Source organism: Schistocerca serialis, chromosome 1 (assembly GCF_023864345.2).
Source record: "Schistocerca serialis cubense isolate TAMUIC-IGC-003099 chromosome 1, iqSchSeri2.2, whole genome shotgun sequence".
Classification (NCBI taxonomy): Eukaryota; Metazoa; Arthropoda; class Insecta; order Orthoptera; family Acrididae; genus Schistocerca; species Schistocerca serialis.
This window is the reverse complement of record NC_064638.1, coordinates 284,815,374-284,840,247: the sequence shown is the minus strand read 5'-3', so window position 1 is coordinate 284,840,247 and position 24,874 is coordinate 284,815,374. Positions and strand designations below refer to the sequence as shown.

Sequence of the window (24,874 nt, the reverse complement as noted above, 5' to 3'; positions counted from 1 at the left end):
CGTTTTCCAGCAGAAAACAGATGAGTATCACTGCCTTAGAGTGATGCCGGTGTTGTTGGCTATCCACTGGAGGTGGGAGGTGACCCTGGCGTAGACGCTGGGGAAGTGACTCTCGCACGAGCTGATGCCGAAGGACACAGCACCCACCAGCGTGGGCTGCCCGTCTGCCTCCACCACCACGAGGGGTCCGCCGCTGTCTCCCTGCACAACACAAAACAAACACAACCTGTTTGAAAACTGGAGCAGCCGCACTCACAGTCAACACGCTGCATAGCGCACTTGTTGACTATTTTGCGATATGCCGGCTCATAGCAAGGCTATCTACACACAGGTTTTCTGCATGATATAGTGTGTGTGACTGTCTAGGTAGGTTCTTCGTGCCCATAAATACGAGAAGTACATTCTAGCTCGAAAAGCGTCGATTTTAAAGTAAATGCACTACTGGCCATTAAAATTGCTACACCGAGAAGAAATGCAGACGATAAACGGGTATTCATTGGAGAAATATATTATACTAGAACTGACATGTGATTCCATTTTCACGCAGTTTGGTGCATGGATGCTAAGAAATCAGTACCCAGAACAACCACCTAATAACGTAAACTGCCTTGATACGCCTGGGCGTTGAGTGAAACAGAGCTTGGATGGCGTGTACAGCTACAGCTGCCCATGCAGCTTCAACGCGTTACCACAGTTCATCAAGAGTAATGACTGGCGTATTGTTGCTCGGCCAGCAGACGTTTTCAATTGGTGAGAGATCTGGAGAATGTGCTGGCCAGTGCAGCAGTCGAACATTTTACGTATGCAGAAAGGCCCGTACAGGACCTGCAACATGCGGTCGTGCATTATCCTGCTGAAGTGTAGGGTTTCGCAGGGATCGAACGAAAGATAGAGCCACGGGTCACACATCTGGAATGTAACATCCACTGTCCAAAGTGCCGTCAATGCGAACAAGAGGTGACCGAGACGTGTAACCAATGGCACCTAATACCATCACGCCGGGTGATAAACCAGTATGGCGATGATGAATACACGCTTCCAATGTGTGTTCACCGCGATGTCACCAAACACGGATGCGACCATCATGATGCTGTAAACAGAACCTGGATTCATCCGAAAGAAATGAGGTTTTGCCATTCGTGCATCCAGGTTCGTCGTTGAGTACACCATCGCAGGCGCTCCTGTCGGTGATGCAGCGTCAAGGGTAACCGCAGCCATGGTCTCCAAGGTGATAGTTCATGCTACTGCAAACGTCGTCGAACTGTTCGTGCAGATGATTGTTGTCTTGCAAACGTCCCCATCTGTTGACTCAGGGATCGAGGCGTGGCTGCACGACCCGTTACAGCCATGGGTATAAGATGCCTGTCATCTTGACTGCTAGTGATACGAGGCCGTTGAGATCCAGCACGGCGTTCCGTATTACCCTCCTGAACCGACCGATTCCATATTCTGCTAACAGTCATTGGATCTCGACCAACTCGAGCAGCAATGTCGCTACTCGATAAACCGAAATCGCGACAGGCTACAATCCGACCTTTATCAAAGTCGGAAACGTGATGGTACGCATTTCTCCTCCTTACACGAGGCATCACAACAACGTTCACCAGGCAACGCCGGTCAACTGCTGTTTGTGTGTGAGATATCGGTTGGAAACTTTCCTCATGTCAGCGCGTTGTAGGTGTCGCCACCGGCGCCAACATTGCGTGAATGCTCTGAAAAGCTAATCATTTGCATATCACAGCATGTTCTTCTTCTCGTTTAAATTTCGCATCTGTAGCACGTCATCTTCGTGATGTAGCGATTTTAATGGGCAGTAGTGTACATGCAACAGAAACTCCCTTTTTATTTGAAATTTGGATAACTGGTGCTATACCAGGCCAGAAAGGGAATGGAGAAACATACTAGAATGTTGGTGTATTAGACTGTAGATGTAGCATCCCGTGTGTTCTTGTGTGGGTCAGCAGACAATTGGGTCGTCTGGCTGTCTACTGGAGTAGCTTATCCTTGGATCGGAACTGGAAGGAATGTCTTAAGCAACTCTCCTCAATGAAGTGAGCCAGCCAGTAGGTTTATGAAGAACAATTGATTAGAGAGTGTCGCATGGCCAACATGGCCAACAAACAAAGCACTCTGCTTGATGCCCTGAGGATGTCCTGATTTGTTTAGAATAAGCGCTTTGTGTTGTGGTAAAGAACTGGGCACATTTGAAGCAATATCGTTCAAGAGCGTGGTGAAATAGTTGCTTGGTTGCTCCGCATTTGCGTAGTTTTCTTTGTGAAAGATCAGAATTACTTACGCGAGATAAATGGTTCAAATGGCTCTGAGCACTATGGGACTTAACATCTTAGGTCATCAGTCCCCTAGAACTTAGAACTACTAAAACCTAACTAACCTAAGGACATCACACACATCCATGCCCGAGGCAGGATTCGAACCTGCGACCGTAGCAGTCCCACGGTTCCGGACTGCAGCGCCTAGAACCGCACGGCCAGCGCGGCCGGCACTTACGCGAGATACTTCGCAATCATGTTTAAAGTGAGCAATATTAATTTTTTGATTGAGTTCACTGCTTTTTTGGAACTCGTGAGAGTCAATAAGCAATTTCTATTTAGTCATCCTGACTTCAAAATTGCCGAACTGGTTTGCCGCGTGGTCTCGGGTGCCTTGTCACGATTCGCGCGGCTCCCCACGTCGGAGGTTCGAGTCCTACCTCGGGCATGGGTGTGTGTATTGTCCTTAGCGTAAGTTATTTTAAGTTAGACTGCGTAGTGCTTAAGCTTAGGGACCAATGACCTCAGCAGTTTGGTCCCATAGGATCTTACCATTAATTTCAAAATTTTTCTGACTTGCAACTTATTATGTCATTACTTTCAACTCCTTACATACGAGTAATATCATTTTTATTGGCTTTCAGTGTATACAGCCATATAAACGGTGGAAAGTCAGTTATAACAGTACGAACGTCAGGACAACATAACACCCAGTCCCCGAGCGAAAAAAAATCTCCGACCTAGCTGGGAATTAAACCCGGGACCCTTCAGTTAGCAATCCACCGCATTCACCGAGGAGCTATCGAGGCAGACAAGTAATATCATGGGCGTTCATTCGAATATAAGTGGATTTTCCCCCTTTTTTGCCCATGTATGACTATTTAAAGACACGTGGTCCGTTGAAGGGTACTTTTGTGTTACACGTGAGATTTTGTGTTCGTTTTTATAAAAGTATATTTTTACGGTTTTTATATAATCTGAGATTCTTGTTCCTCTGATTTTGATGCAAATCTTTACATGTGTTTACTTAAGAATTAAGCTCTCTAATGAACTACGTTTTGCTTTCCCTGTGTTTCAGGCAGAGAAGGAAAAAAACTACGTTCAGTAATTATCGTACTTGCTTACCTTTAAGTTAAATATCCAGCTAGACAATTAAGGTGCAGTGAAACTTCAAGGCACGTGGTTGCAGCGGTAGAGATTTCGGTATTTTGCTGTCACACTAGCTCAAATATTTTCTGTTTATTACGTGTTTTAGGGTACAGAGTGCATACACATTTGTAGCGTTCGAGTCACACGTATAAGCTATAAGTGAAAGATAGCCAATAGCAAGAGATCTGTTATACGGATTATAGTTTCAGTTTTGTCTCAGCTTAGCTTATTTTAAGCCCCCCTATGATTGAAAACCTGGGTCTTTGTCTTTTATTAAACCACAGACAAAAACAGTGATAGGCTTTGAAACTGTACTGTGTGCAGATGCGGTGGCAGACAGGAAAAAGAAACATAAAGGGATGAGGAAAGCAGGAGATAGCCGAGCGGTCTAAGGCGCTGCAATCATGGACTGTGCGGCTGGTGCCGGAGGAGGTTCGAGTCCTCCCTCGGGCATGAGTGTGTGTGTTTGTCCTTAGGATAATTTAGGTTAAGTAGTGTGTAAACTTAGGGACTGATGACCTTAGCAGTTAAGTCCCATAAGATTTCACACACATTTGAACATTTGAACAAAGCGGGAGATACTGGACAGAAGAAAAACAGCTGCAGTGTGTCGAGAGGGAAGCTATGACAAAGCTAACATATAAAGTTTCCATATCCTCTTTAATGCAGAACGCTTTCGAGTAACACATCCGTTACCAAATAATATCTTCCAGACTAGTACGGAGGAAACAGTGCGAAGATCGGGTCACCTATCCGGTTCTACCCACCATCACTGTGTATGATGATCAAACAATCCAATGTTATACATATAATACGCAAGCACTTACGGCTAACTCGAGTTCTCTAAAATTTTCACTATATGCACCGTGTTGCATGACTACACAGAAGAAAGATTCGCCATGACTAATGGCAGGAATACTTTTATTCTCTTTTACGTGCAAATATTGCACTTTCGGAAGGTATGAACGACATTTCCGTACAAGGCCTTATTTAGATTACTTCACAAATGTCTCACTGTGGTATCTTTGTGAGGGGTGAGCATATTTTTATGTTATAAGCAAAAATTTCTCTCCGATTTGGGAACACCAAAGCTTTTCTTCACGGTCCAATCTCACTAATGTGACCACCTGTCAAAAGCATGAATAACCACCTTTACAACGTGGACGTGCAGGAAGTGTGTCAGTGGAGTTCTGCAAGGTATCGATAGGAAGGTGGGCCGTACCGCCGCGCACCTTATGGTGATTTGCGAAGTATCTATGTAGATGTAGATGTACTGACTCCAGTGCCGTAGCAAGCTACGGTAGATTTCTCTGTTGAGGATCCATGGTGCAGATAGCCCGATTGACTTGGTCCCACAGATTCTAAATTGGGTTTAAGTCTGGGGAGTTTGGTGGCCTGCGGAGTACGGTTAAAACATCCTGGTGCTATTGAAGCCACGCTGGTACACTGCGAGTTGTGTGATACACTACACTGTCTTGCTGGTAGAAGCCGTCCTGCGGAAGAAAACAAACAGCATGTATAGATGGACATAGGCTCAAAGAATAGATGCCAATTGTGCTGATCCTTTGTGTCTTCCAGAATGACGAGTTCAACCAGGGAATTCCACGAAAATATTTTCCAGATCATATACATTCCTACTCCGGCCTAGACCCATCCGACGATTGATGCAGGGCCACACACGCCAACGGCCATCTGTCCGATGAAACATAAAACTTGATTCATCTTACGAGTGCGTCTCTGGCCACTCACTGGACATCCAGTTGCAGTACTGCCGCACAAATTCCAGCCTGAATGGATAGATCAGGCCCAGCTGCAAAGGCCCATGCGCAGCAACATTAGCTAAACAGTAGTTGAAGGGGCACTGTAGGTCCATGTGGGTGATAAGTTGCTCAACAGTTGCAAGTCTATTTGCTCATACACATCTCCACAGCCGTCGTTCAGGCAAGTCAACTACGGTGCATGGTGCACAACAGTTGGCTCGGTGCTGGTTTTGGATAGCGTCATTTTGCCGTGCACTGTGTACTTTAACCACTAAGGTACATGAACAATTTACACCTTTAGCCGATTCGGAAATGCTTCCACCCTTCCCGAAAGTCAATGTTCATGCCCCTTTGCATGTTAGATAAATCGCTACGTTTCCGCATTACGATAACTACTGCTCTGTTTTTTGCGTCTCCCGACCCCTCCCTCGACACGCTTTATATACACTCCACTGCCAGTGCTGCCACCTGCTGTCTGGGAGTGCCTATTGCACATTGACGTTCGACATAGGCGTTATTCACATCAGTGTGACTGGACCGTATACGCCAGCTGCTGTGGCCGAGCAGCTCTAGGCGCTTCCGTCCGGAACCGCGCTGCTGCTACTGTCTCAGGTTCGAATCCTGCCTCGGGCATGGATGTGTGTGACTTCCTTAGTTAGGTTTAAGTAGTTATAAGTCCAGGGGACTGATGACCTCAGATGCTTAGTCCCATAGTGCTTAGAGCCATTTGAACCATATTTTGGACCGTATACAAACTTCGTATTATGCGACGGGGTAAGTACCCCTGGTCTAGGGGTAGCGTCTTTGATTCATAATCAAAACGTCTTCGGTCCCGGGTTCGATCCCCGCCACTGCCTAAATTTTGATAAATAATCAGCATTGGCGGCCGAAGAATTCCGGCATAAGAAGTCAGCCTCATTCTGCCCACGGACTTGTCAAAGAGGGCGGAGGAGCAGACAGAGGTTCAGGGCACTCTCTTGTCCTAGGGGTGGGAAATTGCCCCTAAAGGCGGAAGAATCAGCAATGATCAACGACATGAGGATGCGGAAGGCGATGGATACCACTGCATTAAAGACACGTAACGTATAACCACAGGACATGTGGCCTGTAATTGGAGAAGTGTCATGATTATCTCTCCATTGGCAAAAGATTCCGGAATAGTCCCCCATTCGGATCTCCGGGAGGGGACTGCCAAGGAGGAGGTTACTATTAGAAAAAGATTGAATAATCAGCGAAAGGATAACGTTTTGCGAGTCGGGGTGTGGAATGTCAGAAGCTTGAACGTGGTAGGGAAACTAGAAAATCTGGAAAGGGAAATGCAAAGGCTCAATCTAGATATAGTAGGGGTCAATGAAGTGAAGTGGAAGGAAGACAAGGATTTCTGGTCAGATGAGTATCGGGTAATATCAACAGCAGCAGAAAATGGTGTAACAGGTGTAGGATTCGTTATGAATAGGAAGGTAGGGCAGAGGGTGTGTTACTGTGAACAGTTCAATGACCGGGTTGTTCTAATCAGAATCGACAGCAGACCAACACCAACAACGATAGTTCAGGTATACATGCCGACGTCGCAAGCTGAAGATGAACAGATAGAGAAAGTGTATGAGGATATTGAAAGGGTAATGCAGTATGTAAAGGGGGACGAAAATCTAATAATGGGCGACTGGAATGCAGTTGTAGGGAAAGGAGTAGAAGAAAAGGTTACAGGAGAATATGGGCTTGGGACAAGGAATGAAAGAGAAAGACTAATTGAGTTCTGTAACAAGTTTCAGCTAGTAATAGCGAATACCCTGTTCAAGAATCACATGAGGAGGAGGTATACTTGGAAAAGGCCGGGAGATACGGGAAGATTTCAATTAGATTACATCATGGTCAGACAGAGATTCCGAAATCAGATACTGGATTGTAAGGCGTACCCAGGAGCAGATATAGACTCAGATCACAATATAGTAGTGATGAAGAGTAGACTGAAGTTCAAGACATTAGTCAGGAAGAATCAATACGCAAAGAAGTGGGATACGGAAGTACTAAGGAATGACGAGATATGTTTGAAGTTCTCTAACGCTATGGATACAGCAATAAGGAATAGCGCAGTAGGCAGTACATAAATGATATAATAATGAAGAGTTTATTTATTCTTCATGTCACCCCAACAAAACATCATCATTAAATATAGAAAGACAAACAAAAAACTATATAAAAATAAAATGGAATGGACATCTCTAAAAAGGGCCATCACAGAAGCTGGGAAGGAAAACATAGGTACAAAGAAGGTAGCTGCGAAGACACCATGGGTAACAGAAAAAATACTTTAGTTGATTGATGAAAGGAGGAACTACAAACATGTTCCGGGAAAATCAGGAATACAGAAATACAAGTCGCTGAGGAATGAAATAAATAGAAAGTGCAGGGAAGCTAAGACGAAATGGCTGCAGGAAAAATGTGAAGACATCGAAAAAGATATGATTGTCGGAAGGACAGACTCAGCATACAGGAAAGGCAAAACAACCTTTGGTGACATTAAAAGCAACGGTAGTAACATTAAGAGTGCAACGGGAATTCCACTGTTAAATGCAGAGGAGAGAGCAGATAGGTGGAAAGAATACATTGAAAGCCTCTATGAGGGTGAAGATTTGTCTGATGTGATAGAAGAAGAAACAGGAGTCGACTTAGAAGATATAGGGGATCCAGTATTAGAATCGGAATTTAAAAGAGCTTTGGAGGACTTACGGTCAAATAAGGCAGGAGGGATAGATAACATTCCATCAGAATTTCTAAAATCATTGGGGGAAATGGCAACAAAACGACTATTCACGTTGGTGTGTAGAATATATGAGTCTGGCGACATACCATCTGACTTTCGGAAAAGCATCATCCACACAATTCCGAAGACGGCAAGAGCTGACAAGTGCGAGAATTATCGCACAATCAGCTTAACAGCTCATGCATCGAAGCTGCTTACAAGAATAATATACAGAAAAATGGAAAAGAAAATTGAGAATGCGCTAGGTGACGATCAGTTTGGCTTTAGGAAAAGTAAAGGGACGAGAGAGGCAATTCTGACGTTACGGCTAACAATGGAAGCAAGGCTAAAGAAAAATCAAGACACTTTCATAGGATTTGTCGACCTGGAAAAAGCGTTCGACGATATAAAATGGTGCAAGCTGTTCGAGATTCTGAAAAAAGTAGGGGTAAGCTATAGGGAGAGACGGGTCATATAGAATATGTACAACAACCAAGAGGGAATAATAAGAGTGGACGATCAAGAACGAAGTGCTCGTATTAAGAAGGGTGTAAGACAAGGCTGTAGCCTTTCGCCCCTACTCTTCAATCTGTACATCGAGGAAGCAATGATGGAAATAAAGGAAAGATTCAGGAGTGGAATTAAAATACAAGGTGAAAGGATATCAATGATATGATTCGCTGATGACATTGCTATCCTGAGTGAAAGTGAAGAAGAATTAAATGATCTGCTGAACGTAATGAACAGTCTAATAAGTACACAGTATGGTTTGAGAGTAAATCGGAGAAAGACGAAGGTAATGAGAAGTAGTAGCAATGAGAACAGCGAGAAACTTAACATCAGGATTGATGGTCACGAAGTCAATGAAGTTAAGGAATTCTGCTACCTAGGCAGTGAAATAACCAATGATGGACGGAGCAAGGAGGACATCAAAAGCAGACTCGCTATGGCAAAAAAGGCATTTCTGGCCAAGAGAAGTCTACTAATATCAAATACCGGCCTTAATTTGAGGAAGATTTCTGAGGATGTACATCTGGATAGCAGGTAAGGAATGAGGAGGTTCTACGCAGAATCGGAGAGGAGAGGAATATGTGGAAAACACTGATAAGGAGATGGGACAGGATGATAGGACATCTGCTAAGACATGAGGGAATGACTTCCATGGTACTAGAGGGAGCTATAGAGGGCAAAAACTGTAGAGGAAGACAGAGATTGGAATACGTCAAGCAAATAATTGAGGACGTAGGTTGCAAGTGCTACTCTGAGATGAAGAGGTTAGCACAGGAAAGGAATTCGTTGCGGGCCGCATCAAACTAGTCAGTAGACTGATGACCAAAAAAATAAGTTATGTGACGCATTAGAGTTTACTGGAAATAGCTACTCACGTTGCAAGGGCTGGCGTACTCCGATTCACTGGGACTTATGGTACAGATCTGGTTGGTCTGCACGCCGTACAGCAGTGTCAGGTAATACACCTGGCACACTGGAAGTGACGTCACTTTCGTTTGTGCCGTCTTCAGCACGGGGCTCATATAGTCGATGGCTGCAAAGACGGGAGGAAAGGTAATACGAAAATCAACATTGTGTTGTAGCTATTGGCAAGATTAGCTTACTCTGTATACTTACAGTCATTGTATTTGCCCCATCCGCTGACTGTAGCAGTCTCTTCTTCGAAAGTTAGGGTACTCTGACTGATACTTGGCAAACGGACTGTCTTGATTTTTTCTGCAATGAGAGAAGGTTATGAGTACACTTGACACAAGATCTTCCAATGCGTGTTAAGCAGTGGATAGTATATAATACAGAAACATAATAGAAATGTAGTATTTTTGCATGAGCGATCAAAACATGTTAGAGGAGGACTTGGAGTTCAAGTTGCGAAACTGCGGCATCGTTCGTCAGAAGACAAAGTAGGAGAAATGTGAACGGTCTGTGATGTGGAGGAGAGAGCAGACGCAGATCAGTAAAGGTATCTGTGTGGGAATGGCAGACACATTCACATTCACCATCAACGGAGATCGACTTCAATATCGCCGGCCGCTGCGACCGAGCGGTTCTAGGCGCCTCAGTTTGGAACCGTGCTGCTGCTACGGTCGCAGGTTCGAATCCTGCCTCGTGCTTGTATGTGTGTGATGACCTCAAATGTTAAGTCCCATAGTGCTTAGAGCCATTTGAACCATTTTCTCAAAAGCCTCTATCGGCTGCGATCACGCTTCTCTCTCCGTATGGTGATAATATACCCACTGGAGGAAAAATTAATCACCCTCAGGACAGATCTCGCTGATGCAGCGTAGCATCACTTCTAGCCTTGACAACAATCTTAGTTCGGAGAGGAAGAGTGGCTGTGAAACGTATGCCATATCTAGCTGAAGACACTCATAGACGCATGGATTCTGTAGGCTACCAAAATTCGAAGATGTCGGTTGTGACGTTTCATCCGCTTTTCCAGTTAAGCTCAGACATTTCCTATGGGATCAAAACAGATCGTTTACCAGCCTGGTGCATGAGTATTCGCCAAAGTAGGAATACACTCTAAGACATAAACACGACGCTCCACGAAGGAGTTATCTAAATTGGTCACAAATTGATATTTGTGCTTGGATCGACGGAAAATGCAAAACTCTAAACTTTGTCGGCGTTCGGATAAATGTCTGACGCTGCAGCGCAACTTCACCGCGCATCTGGCAAGAATAGTAAACAGTGGCCAGTTCGATACCAGGGCATAAATTCTTTGAAAACTTCATTCCGTGTACTCAGTTGGACAGTAACTATGCCTGGCAGACAGGTGCGTGAACAATATACATAGATGCCGGTATCTGAGAGAGGACGTGTAGTTGGGCTCAAAGAAGCCGGTTGGAGTAAGCGGCAAATCTCTCGACATTTTAATAGGAACAGTGCAACTATTCGACGATGTTGGCAGGAATGGGTGAACCACGCCGGATCATAGCGTCAAGAAGCAAGCTGTGGACCTAGAGAGAAGACAGGACGTGAAGACCGAGAAATCGTCATTACCATCGATCCGACGTGCAATTCGTGCTACAGTGACCACAAGGACCATTAATAGGCGGCTGACAGAAACGGAGCTGAGTTCACGGGGCCCCTAGCTCCGACTACCATTGGCCTATGTACACCAAGAAGCCCGTTCGCATCGTGTCGGGAATGCCTGGTATCTCATAGACTGGAGTAGAAATGTCTTCAGTGATCACTCCAGCTTCGAAATTAGGTTTCGATGATGAGCGGAGACGTACACAGGCAGCGGTGGAATACCAATCTGATCCTCGCCCGCCGTAAGGCCTGACAACCTCGAGTGATGGTCTGGGGTGCCATTTCATTTAATAGCTAGACCCTTGTGGTTCTCATACGCGGACACAACAGCTCAGCGGTTCATCCACCATATTCTACACCCCGTTTTGTTGCCCTACATTGCAAGCCCCCCTCATGGGCTTACATTTCAGCGAAATAATGTCCACCCCCATAGGCGAGAATTTCTATTGTTTGTCTTCGTGCTCGCTAAGCCCTGCCTTGGCGAACAAGGCCGCCCAATTCAGAACATTTGGAGCATTATGGGCAGGTTCCTCTAATCAGATGGAGACTTTGACGATCCAACTCACCATTTGGACAGAAGACAGACTTTGGAACGACATCCCTATAATTCCTTCGTGGTGCATTTTTTTGTGTGTTTCGTTTTTTGAGTGTATATCCACGAAATCTTGCGAAAGTATCTGTCGCCATCTTAGAAGACGATGGTGTCCACAGCACACTCTTCATGGAGATGGAAGATGTGTCAGAAAGGACAACACTTGATCAACGGGAGTGTGGAAATAAACATATTGGTTCATATTCACGGTAGCAGGTCCAAGTAGTGGCATAAAATAAATAAATAAATAAATAAAATCCCCAATACACCACAGAATCGCATCAGGCCCTCGTAACAGAGCCAGTTAAATGTCTCAGAGTTCTGTCAGTTCACCCGTTCCGGAAATCGAGAATCTCGTTGAGATTTGTCTGTTAACGACATTAATACTCAGAATATAATGGTCCCGGGGATGCCAGGACTTTCGAGAACGTTTTAATTTCATGCTTGAAGTTGGATAACAAATGAAAGAGAAATACTTTTTTCTTGTAATATAATTATAAGTTAACAATTTTCTGATTCTTCTCATTTACTTATATCGTAAAAATTTGCTTCTTACATAATTTAGTGATTCTACGTCCACGGGAAGTACCCTATATGTTTTAATGAGTGAGTTTGCAAGTATCAATATATCTGACATAACTGGCCGTATGTTTTGATTTAATTGACTTAGAAGCTTAAGGGCTATACGCCACCAAAGGACCATAGACTTCAGTAAAAGGCATAAATTTCAGCATGACTCGTCTATCCATTTCTGATAAAAAAGGGATTTTAACACACGGAGGAACGAACAGACAGTCGGACAGGGAATAAGAGATCTTTTTTTGTGTGATATAATTACAAATTTCAGAGTTTTCTCCTTTACTTGTGCTGTGAAACCTTTCTCTTTGCAAAATTTAATTATTCTAGGCCAGCAGGAAGTATTCAATAGCTTTTGATGAAGGAGTTTGTATCGAAATATGTGACATAAATCACAGTATCTTTTGGCTGCACGGCGTACAAGCTTACATTTATTACACCGCCAAGGGAATATAAACCTTAGTAAGTGACATAAATTTCTACATGATACGCCGACCCATTCGTGAGAAAAAATGCAAATGGTTCAAATGGCTCTGAGCACTATGGGACTTAACATCTTAGGTCATCAGTCCCCTAGAACTTAGAACTACTTAAACCTAACTAACCTAAGGACATCACACACATCCATGCCCGAGGCAGGATTCGAACCTGCGACCGCAGCCGTCCAGCGGTTCCGCACTGCAGCGCCTAGAACCGCAAGACCACCGCGGCCGGCATTCGTGAGAAAAAGTGTCTTTAACACACGGACAGACATAACAGACAGACGGACAATGAATTGCCCATATAAGGGTAACGTTTCTACCGACTGAGGCACACAATCCTATAAAGTTAATTTTCTAGCGGATACCGGCACCGGAAATGAAAACTTAAAATGTCAACTGCAAACATCTCAGAAGCTTCTTGCGGAGTTTAAGTATGTTTCTAGCGCAGGCCGTATTGGAGAGAGGTGATGAGATTGTGTGGAAAAAAAATTGTGTTCTTTCCTGCGAGTCGCTTAGAGTTTCGTTGATTTCGGATACGCGCCGCTGGTGGTACCATCTTACCTGAGAGAGGAACTGGTTCCGAGAGCTTGAGGAGGGCGATGTCGTTCATTTTCTTCCTGGCGACGTACTGGGGGTGGACAATTGCGGCGCTGGAGTCCATCGTCCTCGTAACGTGGTTCACGCCATCCGACGCTTCGAAGACGCGGTATCCACCCAGGATGACTGTAAACTCAGTAACGCTGAAAAGATATTTCCCGTGTACTCATTAGTGTGTGCGTCATGTCATGAGAGAGTACCGAGGCTCTTTTGCCCCGTTTACTTTGTCAGTGAGGACGTTAAATTAGGAACGCACACTTTACTCTTCCAGCAAGGGGTCCCGTCATTGCCTGTCTTGATGCCTTGTAAAATTTGCGTCCTGTATAATATTCTGATGGAGATAACTGTTTTTTGTAATTTTGAACAATAATTATTGTGTTATAAACACTCGGAAAAGGAAGATAAAGAGTTAGACCAAAAGCATACATGTAGTGTATAAACTGGCGAAATGCATCAGGCCAGTTATGCTCACAATGTTCCACGTTGGAACAAATCTTGTTTTACGGTATAGGAAAAGAAGGGTAATATGCAATGTGTACAAAACGAAAGTGGAAACAATAATGCTGAAGAACCAAGAACTAAGTGCTAAGATTAAAAAGGATGTAAGACAACGAGTCTTTCGCCCCTACTGTTCAAACTGTGTATCGAAGAGGCAATGACGGAATAAAGGAAAAGTTCAAGAGCAGAGTTAAAATTCAAGGTGAAAGGACATCACTGATTGCTACTATTCTCAGTGAAAGCGAAGAAGAATTACAAGAACTCTTGAATGAAATGAACAGTATAACGAGGACAGAATGTGGATTGTGAGTAAATGGAAAAGAGAAAGTAATGAGAAGTATCAGAAATGAGAACAGCGAGAAATTTATCAAAATTTGTGGTGCGCGAAGTAGATGAAATTAAGGAATTATGAAACCAAGGCAGCAAAATAACCCATGATGGACGGAGCAAAGAGAACATATAAAGCCGACTAGCACTGACAAAGAGGGTATCCCTGGCCAATAGAAGTCTATTAATATCCAACGCATAAATTTCAGGAAAAAATTTCTGAGAATGTACGTCTGGAGTGCAGAATTGTACAGCACTGAAACACGTTCTGTGAGAAAAATGAAGGAAAAGAGAATCGTAGCAATTGAAATATGGTGCTACAAAATAATGGTGAAAAGTAGGTGGAGTGATAAGATGGAAGGAATGAGGAAGTTGTCCGGAGAATCAGCGAGGAAAGGAATATATGGAACACACTAACAAGAAAAAGGAATATGATGGTAGGACATCTGTTAAGACAGCAGGGAATAATTTTCGTAGTACTGGAAGGAGCTGTAGAGGGTAAAAACAGTGGAGGCAAACAGAGATTCGAATTTGTAAATAATTGAGGACGTATGTTGCAATTGCTAGTATGAGATGAAGAGGTTGGCACAGGAGAGGAATTCGAGATGAGCTCCATCAAAGTTTGAAATATTGATTATTCAAAATTACTCAAAAAAGGAAAGAAACAGTTTGATGGACATAGTTCTTCAAAGAACAGAAAAATTAAAATCTTGGGTCGCGAACTTCTCCTTCAGTAGCTTCTGCATGGTATCTGATGGACGCGATCCGTGGTTTCTTGCAATTCCAGCAGTATACGAGGAAAAAAATCTTCCTGGCGGATTATAACTGTGTGACGGGCCAAGACTCGAACTTGGAACCTTTGCTTTTCGCGGGCAATTCCTTTACAAACTGAGTTATCCACGCATTACTCGCGACCTCTGCTCACAGATTTACTGGTGGAAGTAAAGCTGTGAGGACGTATCCTGAGTTGTGCTCTGGCATCTCAGTTGTTAGCACCCTTCCTCGCGAAAAGTATAGGTCCCGAGTTGGAGTCTCGGTCCGGCACACAGTTTTAATCTGTCAGGAAGTTTCATATCATAGCACACACAGATGCAGAGGGAAAAATTGATTTTGTTGTCAAAGGCAAAAGGTTTCAGAAATTAGTGATAAAGAATGAGGTCGTTTGTGTGTATAACACATTTGGCTCTTAGTAAAAAGCCGTAATGGGAACGCTGTAGATCGGAAGTTGGCAACCTCAATTTTGTAATAGGAGAAATAACGTGATGGAATGAAGAAATACGTATTTTGACGTTTGTTAGGAGCAGGAATAATGTCAAAAAGAGTACAATATAATGAGGACGGCAGACTAAGTGGATGAGAAGAATTGTAGCTGCGAGTTGAGGAGCAGTTAGAGCAGTGAGGGAGTTGTTAAAGGTACTCACTTGACGGTGCAGTGCGCAGCTGTAAGGACGAAGCTGGGCGCGATGAGCGAACCGCCGCAGAAATAGTCCAGGCCGTCGATGGTGAGGTAGATAGCCGCCTGGTACGGTACCGATCCCTCAGCGGCTTCGGAGCCGCCCACTACTCGGGGACTCCCCGTGTCTGGTGACAGATGTTCCATGTATGTCGGTAAGGAATTCGAATTTACCTGCGTACTCTGAACCAGTTTGTTATAAGAAATTACTAAGAATCTTAACTAATGAACCAAAACATTATCACTGCTTATCACCGCGAGATAAAATATTACCAGGTGTCGTTGCAGGCACATGAAGCAATAAGGAAAGTACACTGCCTAGCAAAGAAAGTGGAGCAGTAATAAGACATGATCGGATGTCGAATGTACAATAACGGCGGGCATGCCATTCTCTGTGACGGAACGGCCGCTACAGTGCATTAGTGTTGTTCATGTTTACTGCTGTTACCAAGCCTGCTAGGATGTATAAGGACGTGAACAGTGCAAGATATTGACTGCCACGGAAATCAACGTATTCGTGTGAGATAGCATTATCAGCATCTGACTGACTTTAAAAGGGCTCTCATTTGTGGTTTCAGTTTGGCCGACTGGTAGAGCCGTGCAACATCTAGATTTGTGGCGTATTCGGTGACACAGTGGCCTGATATTCATGGCAACGTGAGGGCAGGCATACTCGCCATCAAGGTTCGGGTCAATCTCGTCCTGCAACCAGAAGGGAATGTCGCCGTATTATACACCAGAAACATCGTAATCCCTTCACATGTGGACCTGGCAACGAAGAATAAGTAATGAACTCCATGCAGTAGCATCTGACATCTCGTAACATTAGCCAGAGACTAGCTGCAACTGGACTATATAGTTACCATCCCATGCGTTGGATCCTGTTAACTCCACAGTACAGACGGCAGCTTTTGGAGTGATCCCGAGACCAGAAAGCATGGACTGCTAATTTACGGCGTCCCATCGTGTTCTGCGATGAATCCTGGTTTTCCTCTACACCAGATGACCATTGGTCGAACGTGGTGACGACGTGGAGACAGCTCCCCTTATTCCAATATTTTGGAGATGCGTGGCAATGTTGTTCTTGGCTTCTTGGCATAGGGCGCGATCGGGTATGATTTCAGGTCTTGGTTGTTAATGACTGAGTGACCTCTGATGACACAGTGGTACATCACGGACTTCTTCTGTCTTCATATGTTACCTCTTTTGCGACCGTATCATGGTGCTATTTTTCAACAGGACAACGCTCGTCTACACACGACACGTCTCTCTACGAACCATCTGTGTGATACTGAAGCATTCCTGTGGCCAGTAAGATCTCCAAATCCGTCCCTGGTGGACTGTGTGTGTGACCAGTTCAGACGTCAATTCCGTTCCACTTCCAGTGTCAAGGATATCAAGGACCTGTTAAAACAGCTGTGTGCCATGTTGCTTCAGGGGAAGATGCAACGGCTCTTTAATACCCTTTCCAACAGAATCAGTGTGTGGATCCTTTCCAGAAGCGCCACCACGTTATATTGATAAGTGAGCTAATACTGCCTCGTTCATTCTAATTTGACTCATTTCATAATAAATGAAATAACATCGCATGCTCTGTCAAGTCGTGATGTTTCGTTTCGTCTCCTTCTACCCTTTTGTGAGCTTCGCTTTTCTGTCAGTTAATGTTTTAAGAGGAGCAGAGGTGAATGTGGAACCATTCTAGCAATGATACGGGGAAATCGACTAACATGAGCGACTTTGTCATAAGGAGTACTGTTATTTGGACTGACTCTCTGGGAAGAGGCGAAGCTGGCCGGCTGTTCGCCTGCTACTGTCACAACCATCAATGGAAAGTGGTTGATGGATTATGAAGCCAGAAGGGGTTGGACGACCACAACTAATTGCACAACAAGAAGAGCAGAGATTCATCCACTCTGTAACGTAGGAAAGCGGAAGTCTGTGGCAAATCTCATGTGAGGGTACAATGGTGGGGCAGGTAAAATGTTTGAGAGCATATCGTTCAGCACACATGGGTACTTCGTGGGACTCTGCAGCAAACGACACTTAAGTGTTCCCAAGTCTACCGAACGACATCGTCAATTACGATTGCAGTGCAAGAGGGATGCTGAAGACTGGGCTGTAGATCAAAGGAAACGATGAGTTACGTTTATTGTTACACCAGGATACTAAGTACGTGAGGTAACACACAGTAGAGTTATGAACAGGATGATGAGAATCTACATATTTTCATTGTGGAGCATTGAGCCTCTAATCTCGCAATCCAAAATTAGCTGTTCCGGGGTTTCTCTGTGTCACATACGTGTAGTATGCCACTTGTTTCTTTGCACTCTTCACAGCTGATTTCCGCCTCATCGTTCTCTACCCAGCATCAACTCCATCAGTTGTGACCTCGTGGTCGATGGGTTGGTAACCATCATATTCCGTCCATCTTACAATGAGGATCCTCCTAAGCATTAGAGGCAAGTTAACGCTACGCATGTAATTCCGTAAACAACAGTGGAATGCATTTCTGTTTTTGGTAAACATGTTTTATGATAGTATCCTTCATATTTCGTTACAAAAGATAACTTTATCATCAGCAGCAAATAAAAAGGCATGTCTGACACCAAGTACAATTTTGAACTGTGGACTAGCCTCACTGCTAGAAACTGCCATCATTTTGCAATTTACAGCTCTTGTAACATATTTGATGGTGACTGCGCACGGTTAACTAATGACTGAAATAGCATGTGTTTGGCTTGACTGCTACCCAGAATTCTTATTAGCTCTACATTCTTTAGACTGTCTGCTTGTAGGTTGATAAAGCTTCCTCTTTACCGACGGACATTGCAAACAAGACATTTTTTTCCGCATCGTTGTGATATAAAGATATCATAATGATGTCCGTAAGGTAAGACGTTTGAGTGTATTTCATCCACCCCATTCTGTAAAGATTCTTACAACGACAATACGCACCGTGAATCACTGCATAAAGCAAACTGCGACGCAAATGTGGAGATGACAGATTAGCTCAATATATTTAGTGCTTTTTTCTCTACTATGATGTCTCCATAGCAGCTGTGAAGTCTGGGCATAATTTGTTTCATTTATCGCCCTTGTTGCTTCGGTTCCTCAGTGTACCGGACATCGTCAGCAGACGTGGCTAGTCTCCATTGTTATTCCCGTGTCGCGTTCGCACTTAACTAAACATAAAGGTTTGTCAGACACTATGAAAAGACCATCTGTCGTGTGCAGCAACGCTAAAATTCCACATTGGCGAAGAAGATTTAAAATTTCGGTATTTTCTAGAGCTACTTAATTGAAATTTCAGGACAGCTTCGGTCACATTCCGCCATAATCGGCACTTGCGTTCCGCGTCTCAAGACCTCACCTCCATTGTGACGTTAAACTCTAATCTGCCGTCCTTTTAAGCTTGAAGAAAGTCGGAACATTCATCTACGTTGCAACCCACATCTACATCTTTGTTTATACTCTGCAAATCAACTTACGGTATGTGGCGGGGTCCAGCTGTTAACCACGACACACACCCCCACCCTCATTTCCTGTTCCAGTCACGAATGGTATGCAATATGAGCCGTGTGATGTCGGATCTATCTAATTATGCCTTCACGGCTTTTCCGATATATGTGTGTCGAGGAGAGGAACAACTGGTTCATTCTGCTAGGAACGTACACTCTCGGAGTTTTAAAAGTGAACCACAACACGATGCGCAACGCCCCTCTTGTACCATCTATTTCTCAAGTTGGACGAGCATCTTCGTGAAGCTTTCACATTTCCAAAAAGAACCCTTGACGAAACGAGCTACTCTTCCCTAGAACTGCTCTATTTCTTCTATCAATTCTACATGGCTTGTATGTTACCTCCCTCTTAGGTGGTTTACAAATCCTGAGAATTCTTCCACTGAATTTCAGTCTGCGATGTCCCTTTCCTGCTGATAGTTCTACGTCGTAGTTTCATTTTAAATCTCGCCAGTTTGTCAAAAATCAAATGGTTCAAATGGCTCTGAGCACTATGGGACTTAACATCTTAGGTCATCAGTCCCCTAGAACTTAGAACTACTTAAACCTAACTAACCTAAGGACACCACACACATCCATGCCCGAGGCAGGATTCGAACCTGCGACCGTAGCAGTCCCGCGGTTCCGGACTGTAGCGCCTAGAACAGCAAGGCCACCGCGGCCGGCTGCCAGTTTGTCAATCGTACTTTCATACAAAGACGGGGATTTTGTGTCTCTTTATGCACAGTGAATTAAGTTTGTTAATGCAGAGAAACAAGTGTCGATAGCTTCATCATGCGTCGATCCTCTGCCGGTTTCCCTACATTTCACTACATATTTCTAGCGTTGTGATTTTCTGTATACGACAACATCATCAGCGAACAGCCCCATGGTCTTTCCGACATTATATGCTGCGTCGTACATATAAGGGCTAATGAAAGGATGACGAGATAGATGGAAAAATGTTCAAATGTGTCTAAATTCCTATGGGACCAAACTGCTTAGGTAAATGGAAATGAGTGTTTGGCGTCATTGGCCGGGAGGCCCGTAGCAGGACAGGTCTGGCCGCCTTGGTGCAGGTCTTATTACATTAGACGCCACATTGGACGATCTGCGCTCCGGATGGGGCTGAAATGTTGATGAAGACAGCACAACACCCAGTCCCTGAGCGAGAAAATCCAAGACCCAGCCGGGAATCGAACCTGGGCCCGTAGGACGACAATCCGTCACGCTGACCACTTTTTTATTTTTTTAATAGTTCGTTGTGTTTGGTCTGGGCGGACGTCACAAGACATCCGTTCAAGTTGATCGTTGATTCATTGACTCAGTTTTTTTATCACAGGGAGCACGCAGCCCGCTGACTGAACACGCTGAGCTACCGTGCCGCCAATTGGTGCTGCGGCCGGGACTCGAAACTCCGGCGGGAGAGGCCGCAGATAGATGGAAAACAAGTAAATAAACTGTTTATTATTTCAAAACTAATCACCATATTGTCAATACATTTATACCACTGTGAGACAAGACGGTCAATGCCTTCATGAAAAAAAAGAAAAAAAAAAGAATGTTCCCGATTGCCCAAGGAACGATGGTTGTGCCATGGAGAGCATCTCCTCGTCCAAAGCAAATGCCTTTCTTCATGGCTGCAATAACACGGAAATCACATGGGGAGAGATCAGTACAGCTTGGTAGATGTCTAAGGGTTCCTATCGAAACTTCTGCTGCACAGTCGAAACAACATGCCAACAAAACGCCTGCCCACTTGTAGCACAGATTCTTTCGACTATGCTGCTGAAGTTTTGCTGGGAACCCTAACACATCTGCCATACAGCTCCGATCTCTGCCCATGCGACTTCCGTATTTTTCGAGTCCTGAACAAAAATATTCATGGACGTCGAATCGCTTCGGACGAAGAGGCGCACATCTTGGTACAGTCATGTAGGCAGTGGCAAAAATTTTCTCATGAAGCCGTAGGCCATCTTGTGCCCCAGGGCGATTAATGTGGCTAGTAGTTATGGAGATTTTTTCCGCTAGTCCCGTTTCATTTGACCACCCTTACATAATTATACTGAACTGACGGACCCGTGCTGACTGCTCCAGCAATAGAGCAGCCCTGCTCACTAGCTGCTGGAGTACCAGCGCTGCTCACGCGCTAGTGCAGAACCGGTTATTCTTTCTGTTTCAATGCCTCTGTTGATATGTATATATAAAACAAATATCACACTACACTAACAGGGGAACACTGTCGAACGGGCGTTTAACATTCCGCTTTACAACTAAATTTGTGTCTAATGGGAAACAAATCGAAACTTTCCATCGACATTGCGCATGGCATGAAAGACGTGATGAGGAGCATTTTTTTCGGGAGTCTCTAGGTACACATTGCTAAAACGAAGTTGCACATATATTCAGAAACATCGGGGAGAATACGCCTCAAGACTCTTAGGAGGTAGACCAAGACATACACTCCTGGAAATGGAAAAAAGAACACATTGACACCGGTGTGTCAGACCCACCATACTTGCTCCGGACACTGCGAGAGGGCTGTACAAGCAATGATCACACGCACGGCACAGCGGACACACCAGGAACCGCGGTGTTGGCCGTCGAATGGCGCTAGCTGCGCAGCATTTGTGCACCGCCGCCGTCAGTGTCAGCCAGTTTGCCGTGGCATACGGAGCTCCATCGCAGTCTTTAACACTGTTAGCATGCCGCGACAGCGTGGACGTGAACCTTATGTGCAGTTGACGGACTTTGAGCGAGGGCGTATAGTGGGCATGCGGGAGGCCGGGTGGACGTACCGCCGAATTGTTCAACACGTGGGGCGTGAGGTCTCCACAGTACATCGATGTTGTCGCCAGTGGTCGGCGGAAGGTGCTCGTGCCCGTCGACCTGGTACCGGACCGCAGCGATGCACGGATGCACGCCAAGACCGTAGGATCCTACGCAGTGCCGTAGGGGACCGCACCGCCACTTCCCAGCAAATTAGGGACACTGTTGCTCCTGGGATATCGGCGAGGACCATTCGCAACCGTCTCCATGAAGCTGGGCTACGGTCCCGCACACCGTTAGGCCGTCTTCCGCTCACGCCCCAACATCGTGCAGCCCGCCTCCAGTGGTGTCGCGATAGGCGTGAATGGAGGGACGAATGGAGACGTGTCGTCTTCAGCGATGAGAGTCGCTTCTGCCTTGGTGCCAATGATGGTCGTATGCGTGTTTGGCGCCGTGCAGGTGAGCGCCACAATCAGGACTGCATACGACCGAGGCACACAGGGCCAACACCCGGCATCATGGTGTGGGGAGCGATCTCCTACACTGGCCGTACACCACTGGTGATCGTCGAGGGGACACTGAATAGTGCACGGTACATCCAAACCGTCATCGAACCCATCGTTCTACCATTCCTAGACCGGCAAGGGAACTTGCTGTTCCAACAGGACAATGCACGTCCGCATGTATCCCGTGCCACCCAACGTGCTCTAGAAGGTGTAAGTCAACTACCCTGGCCAGCAAGATCTCCGGATCTGTCCCCCATTGAGCATGTTTGGGACTGGATGAAGCGTCGTCTCACGCGGTCTGCACGTCCAGCACGAACGCTGGTCCAACTGAGGCGCCAGGTGGAAATGGCATGGGAAGCCGTTCCACAGGACTACATCCAGCATCTCTACGATCGACTCCATGGGAGAATAGCAGCCTGCATTGCTGCGAAAGGTGGATATACACTGTACTAGTGCCGACATTGTGCATGCTCTGTTGCCTGTGTCTATGTGCCTGTGGTTCTGTCAGTGTGATCATGTGATGTATCTGACCCCAGGAATGTGTCAATAAAGTTTCCCCTTCCTGGGACAATGAATTCACGGTGTTCTTATTTCAATTTCCAGGAGTGTATATATTTTCGTTCAAATGATTCTGAGCACTATGGGACTTAACAGATGAGGTCATCAGTCCCCTAGAACGTAGAACTACTTAAAACTGACTAGCCTAAGGACATCACACACATCCATGCCCGAAGCAGGATTCGAACCTGCGACAGTAGCAGTCGCGTAGTTCCGGACTGAAGCGCCTAGAACCGCTCTCCCAGCGCGGCCGGCTACATACATATTTTGACGATTAGTGTATCTATAGAAGTCCCTTGATATTCTGTGTTTATCGTTACGTTTTCTGGTTGCAGCCTACTATTTGTGCTTTGTAGGAACATACTGAATCGACTTGTCGGTTTGAGGATGTTAGTGTACCTGTTTTATACTAGAACTGTTTAATAACTCATAGGTAACTATGAAAGTATAGCACTTTGTGCGGTTATGACTCAGACATTATGAATATCTTCATGAGCCATTATTTGATACTGACGTCTACAATACATATGAGTATATACGTTGTCCTAATTCACAGCGTGTAGTACACGCTGATCAAACGATAATAGAAAGTGACAGCTCATTCAGATACAGCGGAGACATTGTCTACTCACCTCTGCTGATACCCGGCAGGTTAATGATGGGTGCAATGTCTGGGTACAGGACAGAGACAGGCCGCGCTCTGTCTATGTCCAATCCGCGACCCATCTGCAATAAAAGTGAACGACACTTCAGCAGTCGCTGCACACTGCAGAATTAGCTTACCTGGAGTGCACTGCCGTGCCATGCCACTTAATAGCATAATATTTCGTATTAATTCTTTAGTATATTAGTAATATTACAAGAAAAAGAAAGAAGCTTTTTCGAAATAATCTGGTCTCACTGTACATATTACATTTCAAGAGAAGTGCCTGACATGTAAATAAATGCCAGTTTATACCAAAGAACTGGATCGTCAGTGAAATTTTTTAGAGGCAGGAAATATCAGCAGACACTGTTTTTATGAAATAAATAATGGGGATTTTCTCTGCCTCGCAATGACTGGGTGTTGTGTGATGTCCTTAGGTTAGTTAGGTTTAAGTAGTTCTAAGTTCTAGGGGACTGATGACCATAGATGTTAAGTCCCATAGTGCTCAGAGCCATTTGAACCATTTTGAAACAAATAATGTCGCACAGATTTTTCGCTAAGGGATTCTTTGACACGCTAATTGTGTTCTGTGTTCTAAGTTGGCTAAGGCCAGGAGAAAGTACGAGTTCTATAATTGTGTGGCTGGAGAAGTGGGAGTCAAGAAGAAAGTTTTGCACTGAAGTAAAACAAATAACCATGGGAAAACACAGAAAATGAAAATATATGAAAATAAAAAAATCAGTATAGAAAATGAAATGAAATACATCTGAATGTGATACTAGAAGAAAATGTTACGAATTAAGTGAACAAATAAAAGTGCGAATAGACAAGAAATGGCTCTGAGCACTATGGGACTCAACTGCTGAGGTCATTAGTCCCCTAGAACTTAGAACTAGTTAAACCTAACTAACCTAAGGACATCACAAACATCCATGCCCGAGGCAGGATTCGAACCTGCGACCGTAGCGGTCTTGCGGTTCCAGACTGCAGCGCCTTTAACCGCACGGCCACTTCGGCCGGCGCGAATAGACAAGACTGTAGAAAAAATAGCGAGGTGAAGCGTTTCTGTGTAATAAAGGAATAGTTAATACAACGTGCGCTAATGCGTCCCTGAATCAGGGATGTATACAGTCTGCAAAGTTTAGAATTATATGGAGACACAAAGGTTAGATTTTATGTTACCGTGAAAGAAATGTGCAGGAGCTACACACACCAAAGGAGTTGAGCACAAAATAGAGTAAGGTGGAGGGCGGTATGTGTAACTCAGTTTAAGTCCGGCAGGGACAATGGCTGCGCTGATGGCGGGGAGCTAGTGTTTACCTGTGCAGAAGCGACAAGCATCAGGGCGAGCTGCAGTGCAGTCCGCGACAAAATGTAGAGGCTGTCCATTGTGACGGCTGCAGTGA

At 44.9% G+C, this 24,874-nt stretch overlaps 1 protein-coding gene across 1 annotated transcript; it reads right to left on the bottom strand.

Annotated features, from left to right (window-relative positions):
- On the bottom strand, positions 1-24,874 carry LOC126457298 (brachyurin-like). Its single transcript, XM_050093479.1, has 7 exons — positions 24,789-24,874; positions 23,455-23,548; positions 15,461-15,620; positions 13,179-13,357; positions 9,549-9,647; positions 9,308-9,465; positions 1-201 (listed from the first exon to the last, which is right to left on the bottom strand). The coding sequence occupies exons 1-7, from the start codon at positions 24,855-24,857 to the stop codon at positions 28-30; spliced, it is 933 nt and encodes a 310-aa protein (XP_049949436.1). The 5' UTR covers positions 24,858-24,874; the 3' UTR covers positions 1-27.

Coding starts and splice junctions, on each gene's coding strand:
- LOC126457298 (XM_050093479.1), bottom strand. CDS start 24,857: ATGGACAGCCTCTACATTTTGTCGCGGACTGCACTGCAGCTCGCCCTG. Junction 9,648..13,178: donor GGAACCAGTTCCTCTCTCAG/GTAAGATGGTAC, acceptor CTCTCATTGCAG/AAAAAATCAAGACAGTCCGT. Junction 202..9,307: donor AGTACGCCAGCCCTTGCAAC/GTGAGTAGCTAT, acceptor TGTGTTGTGCAG/GGAGACAGCGGCGGACCCCT.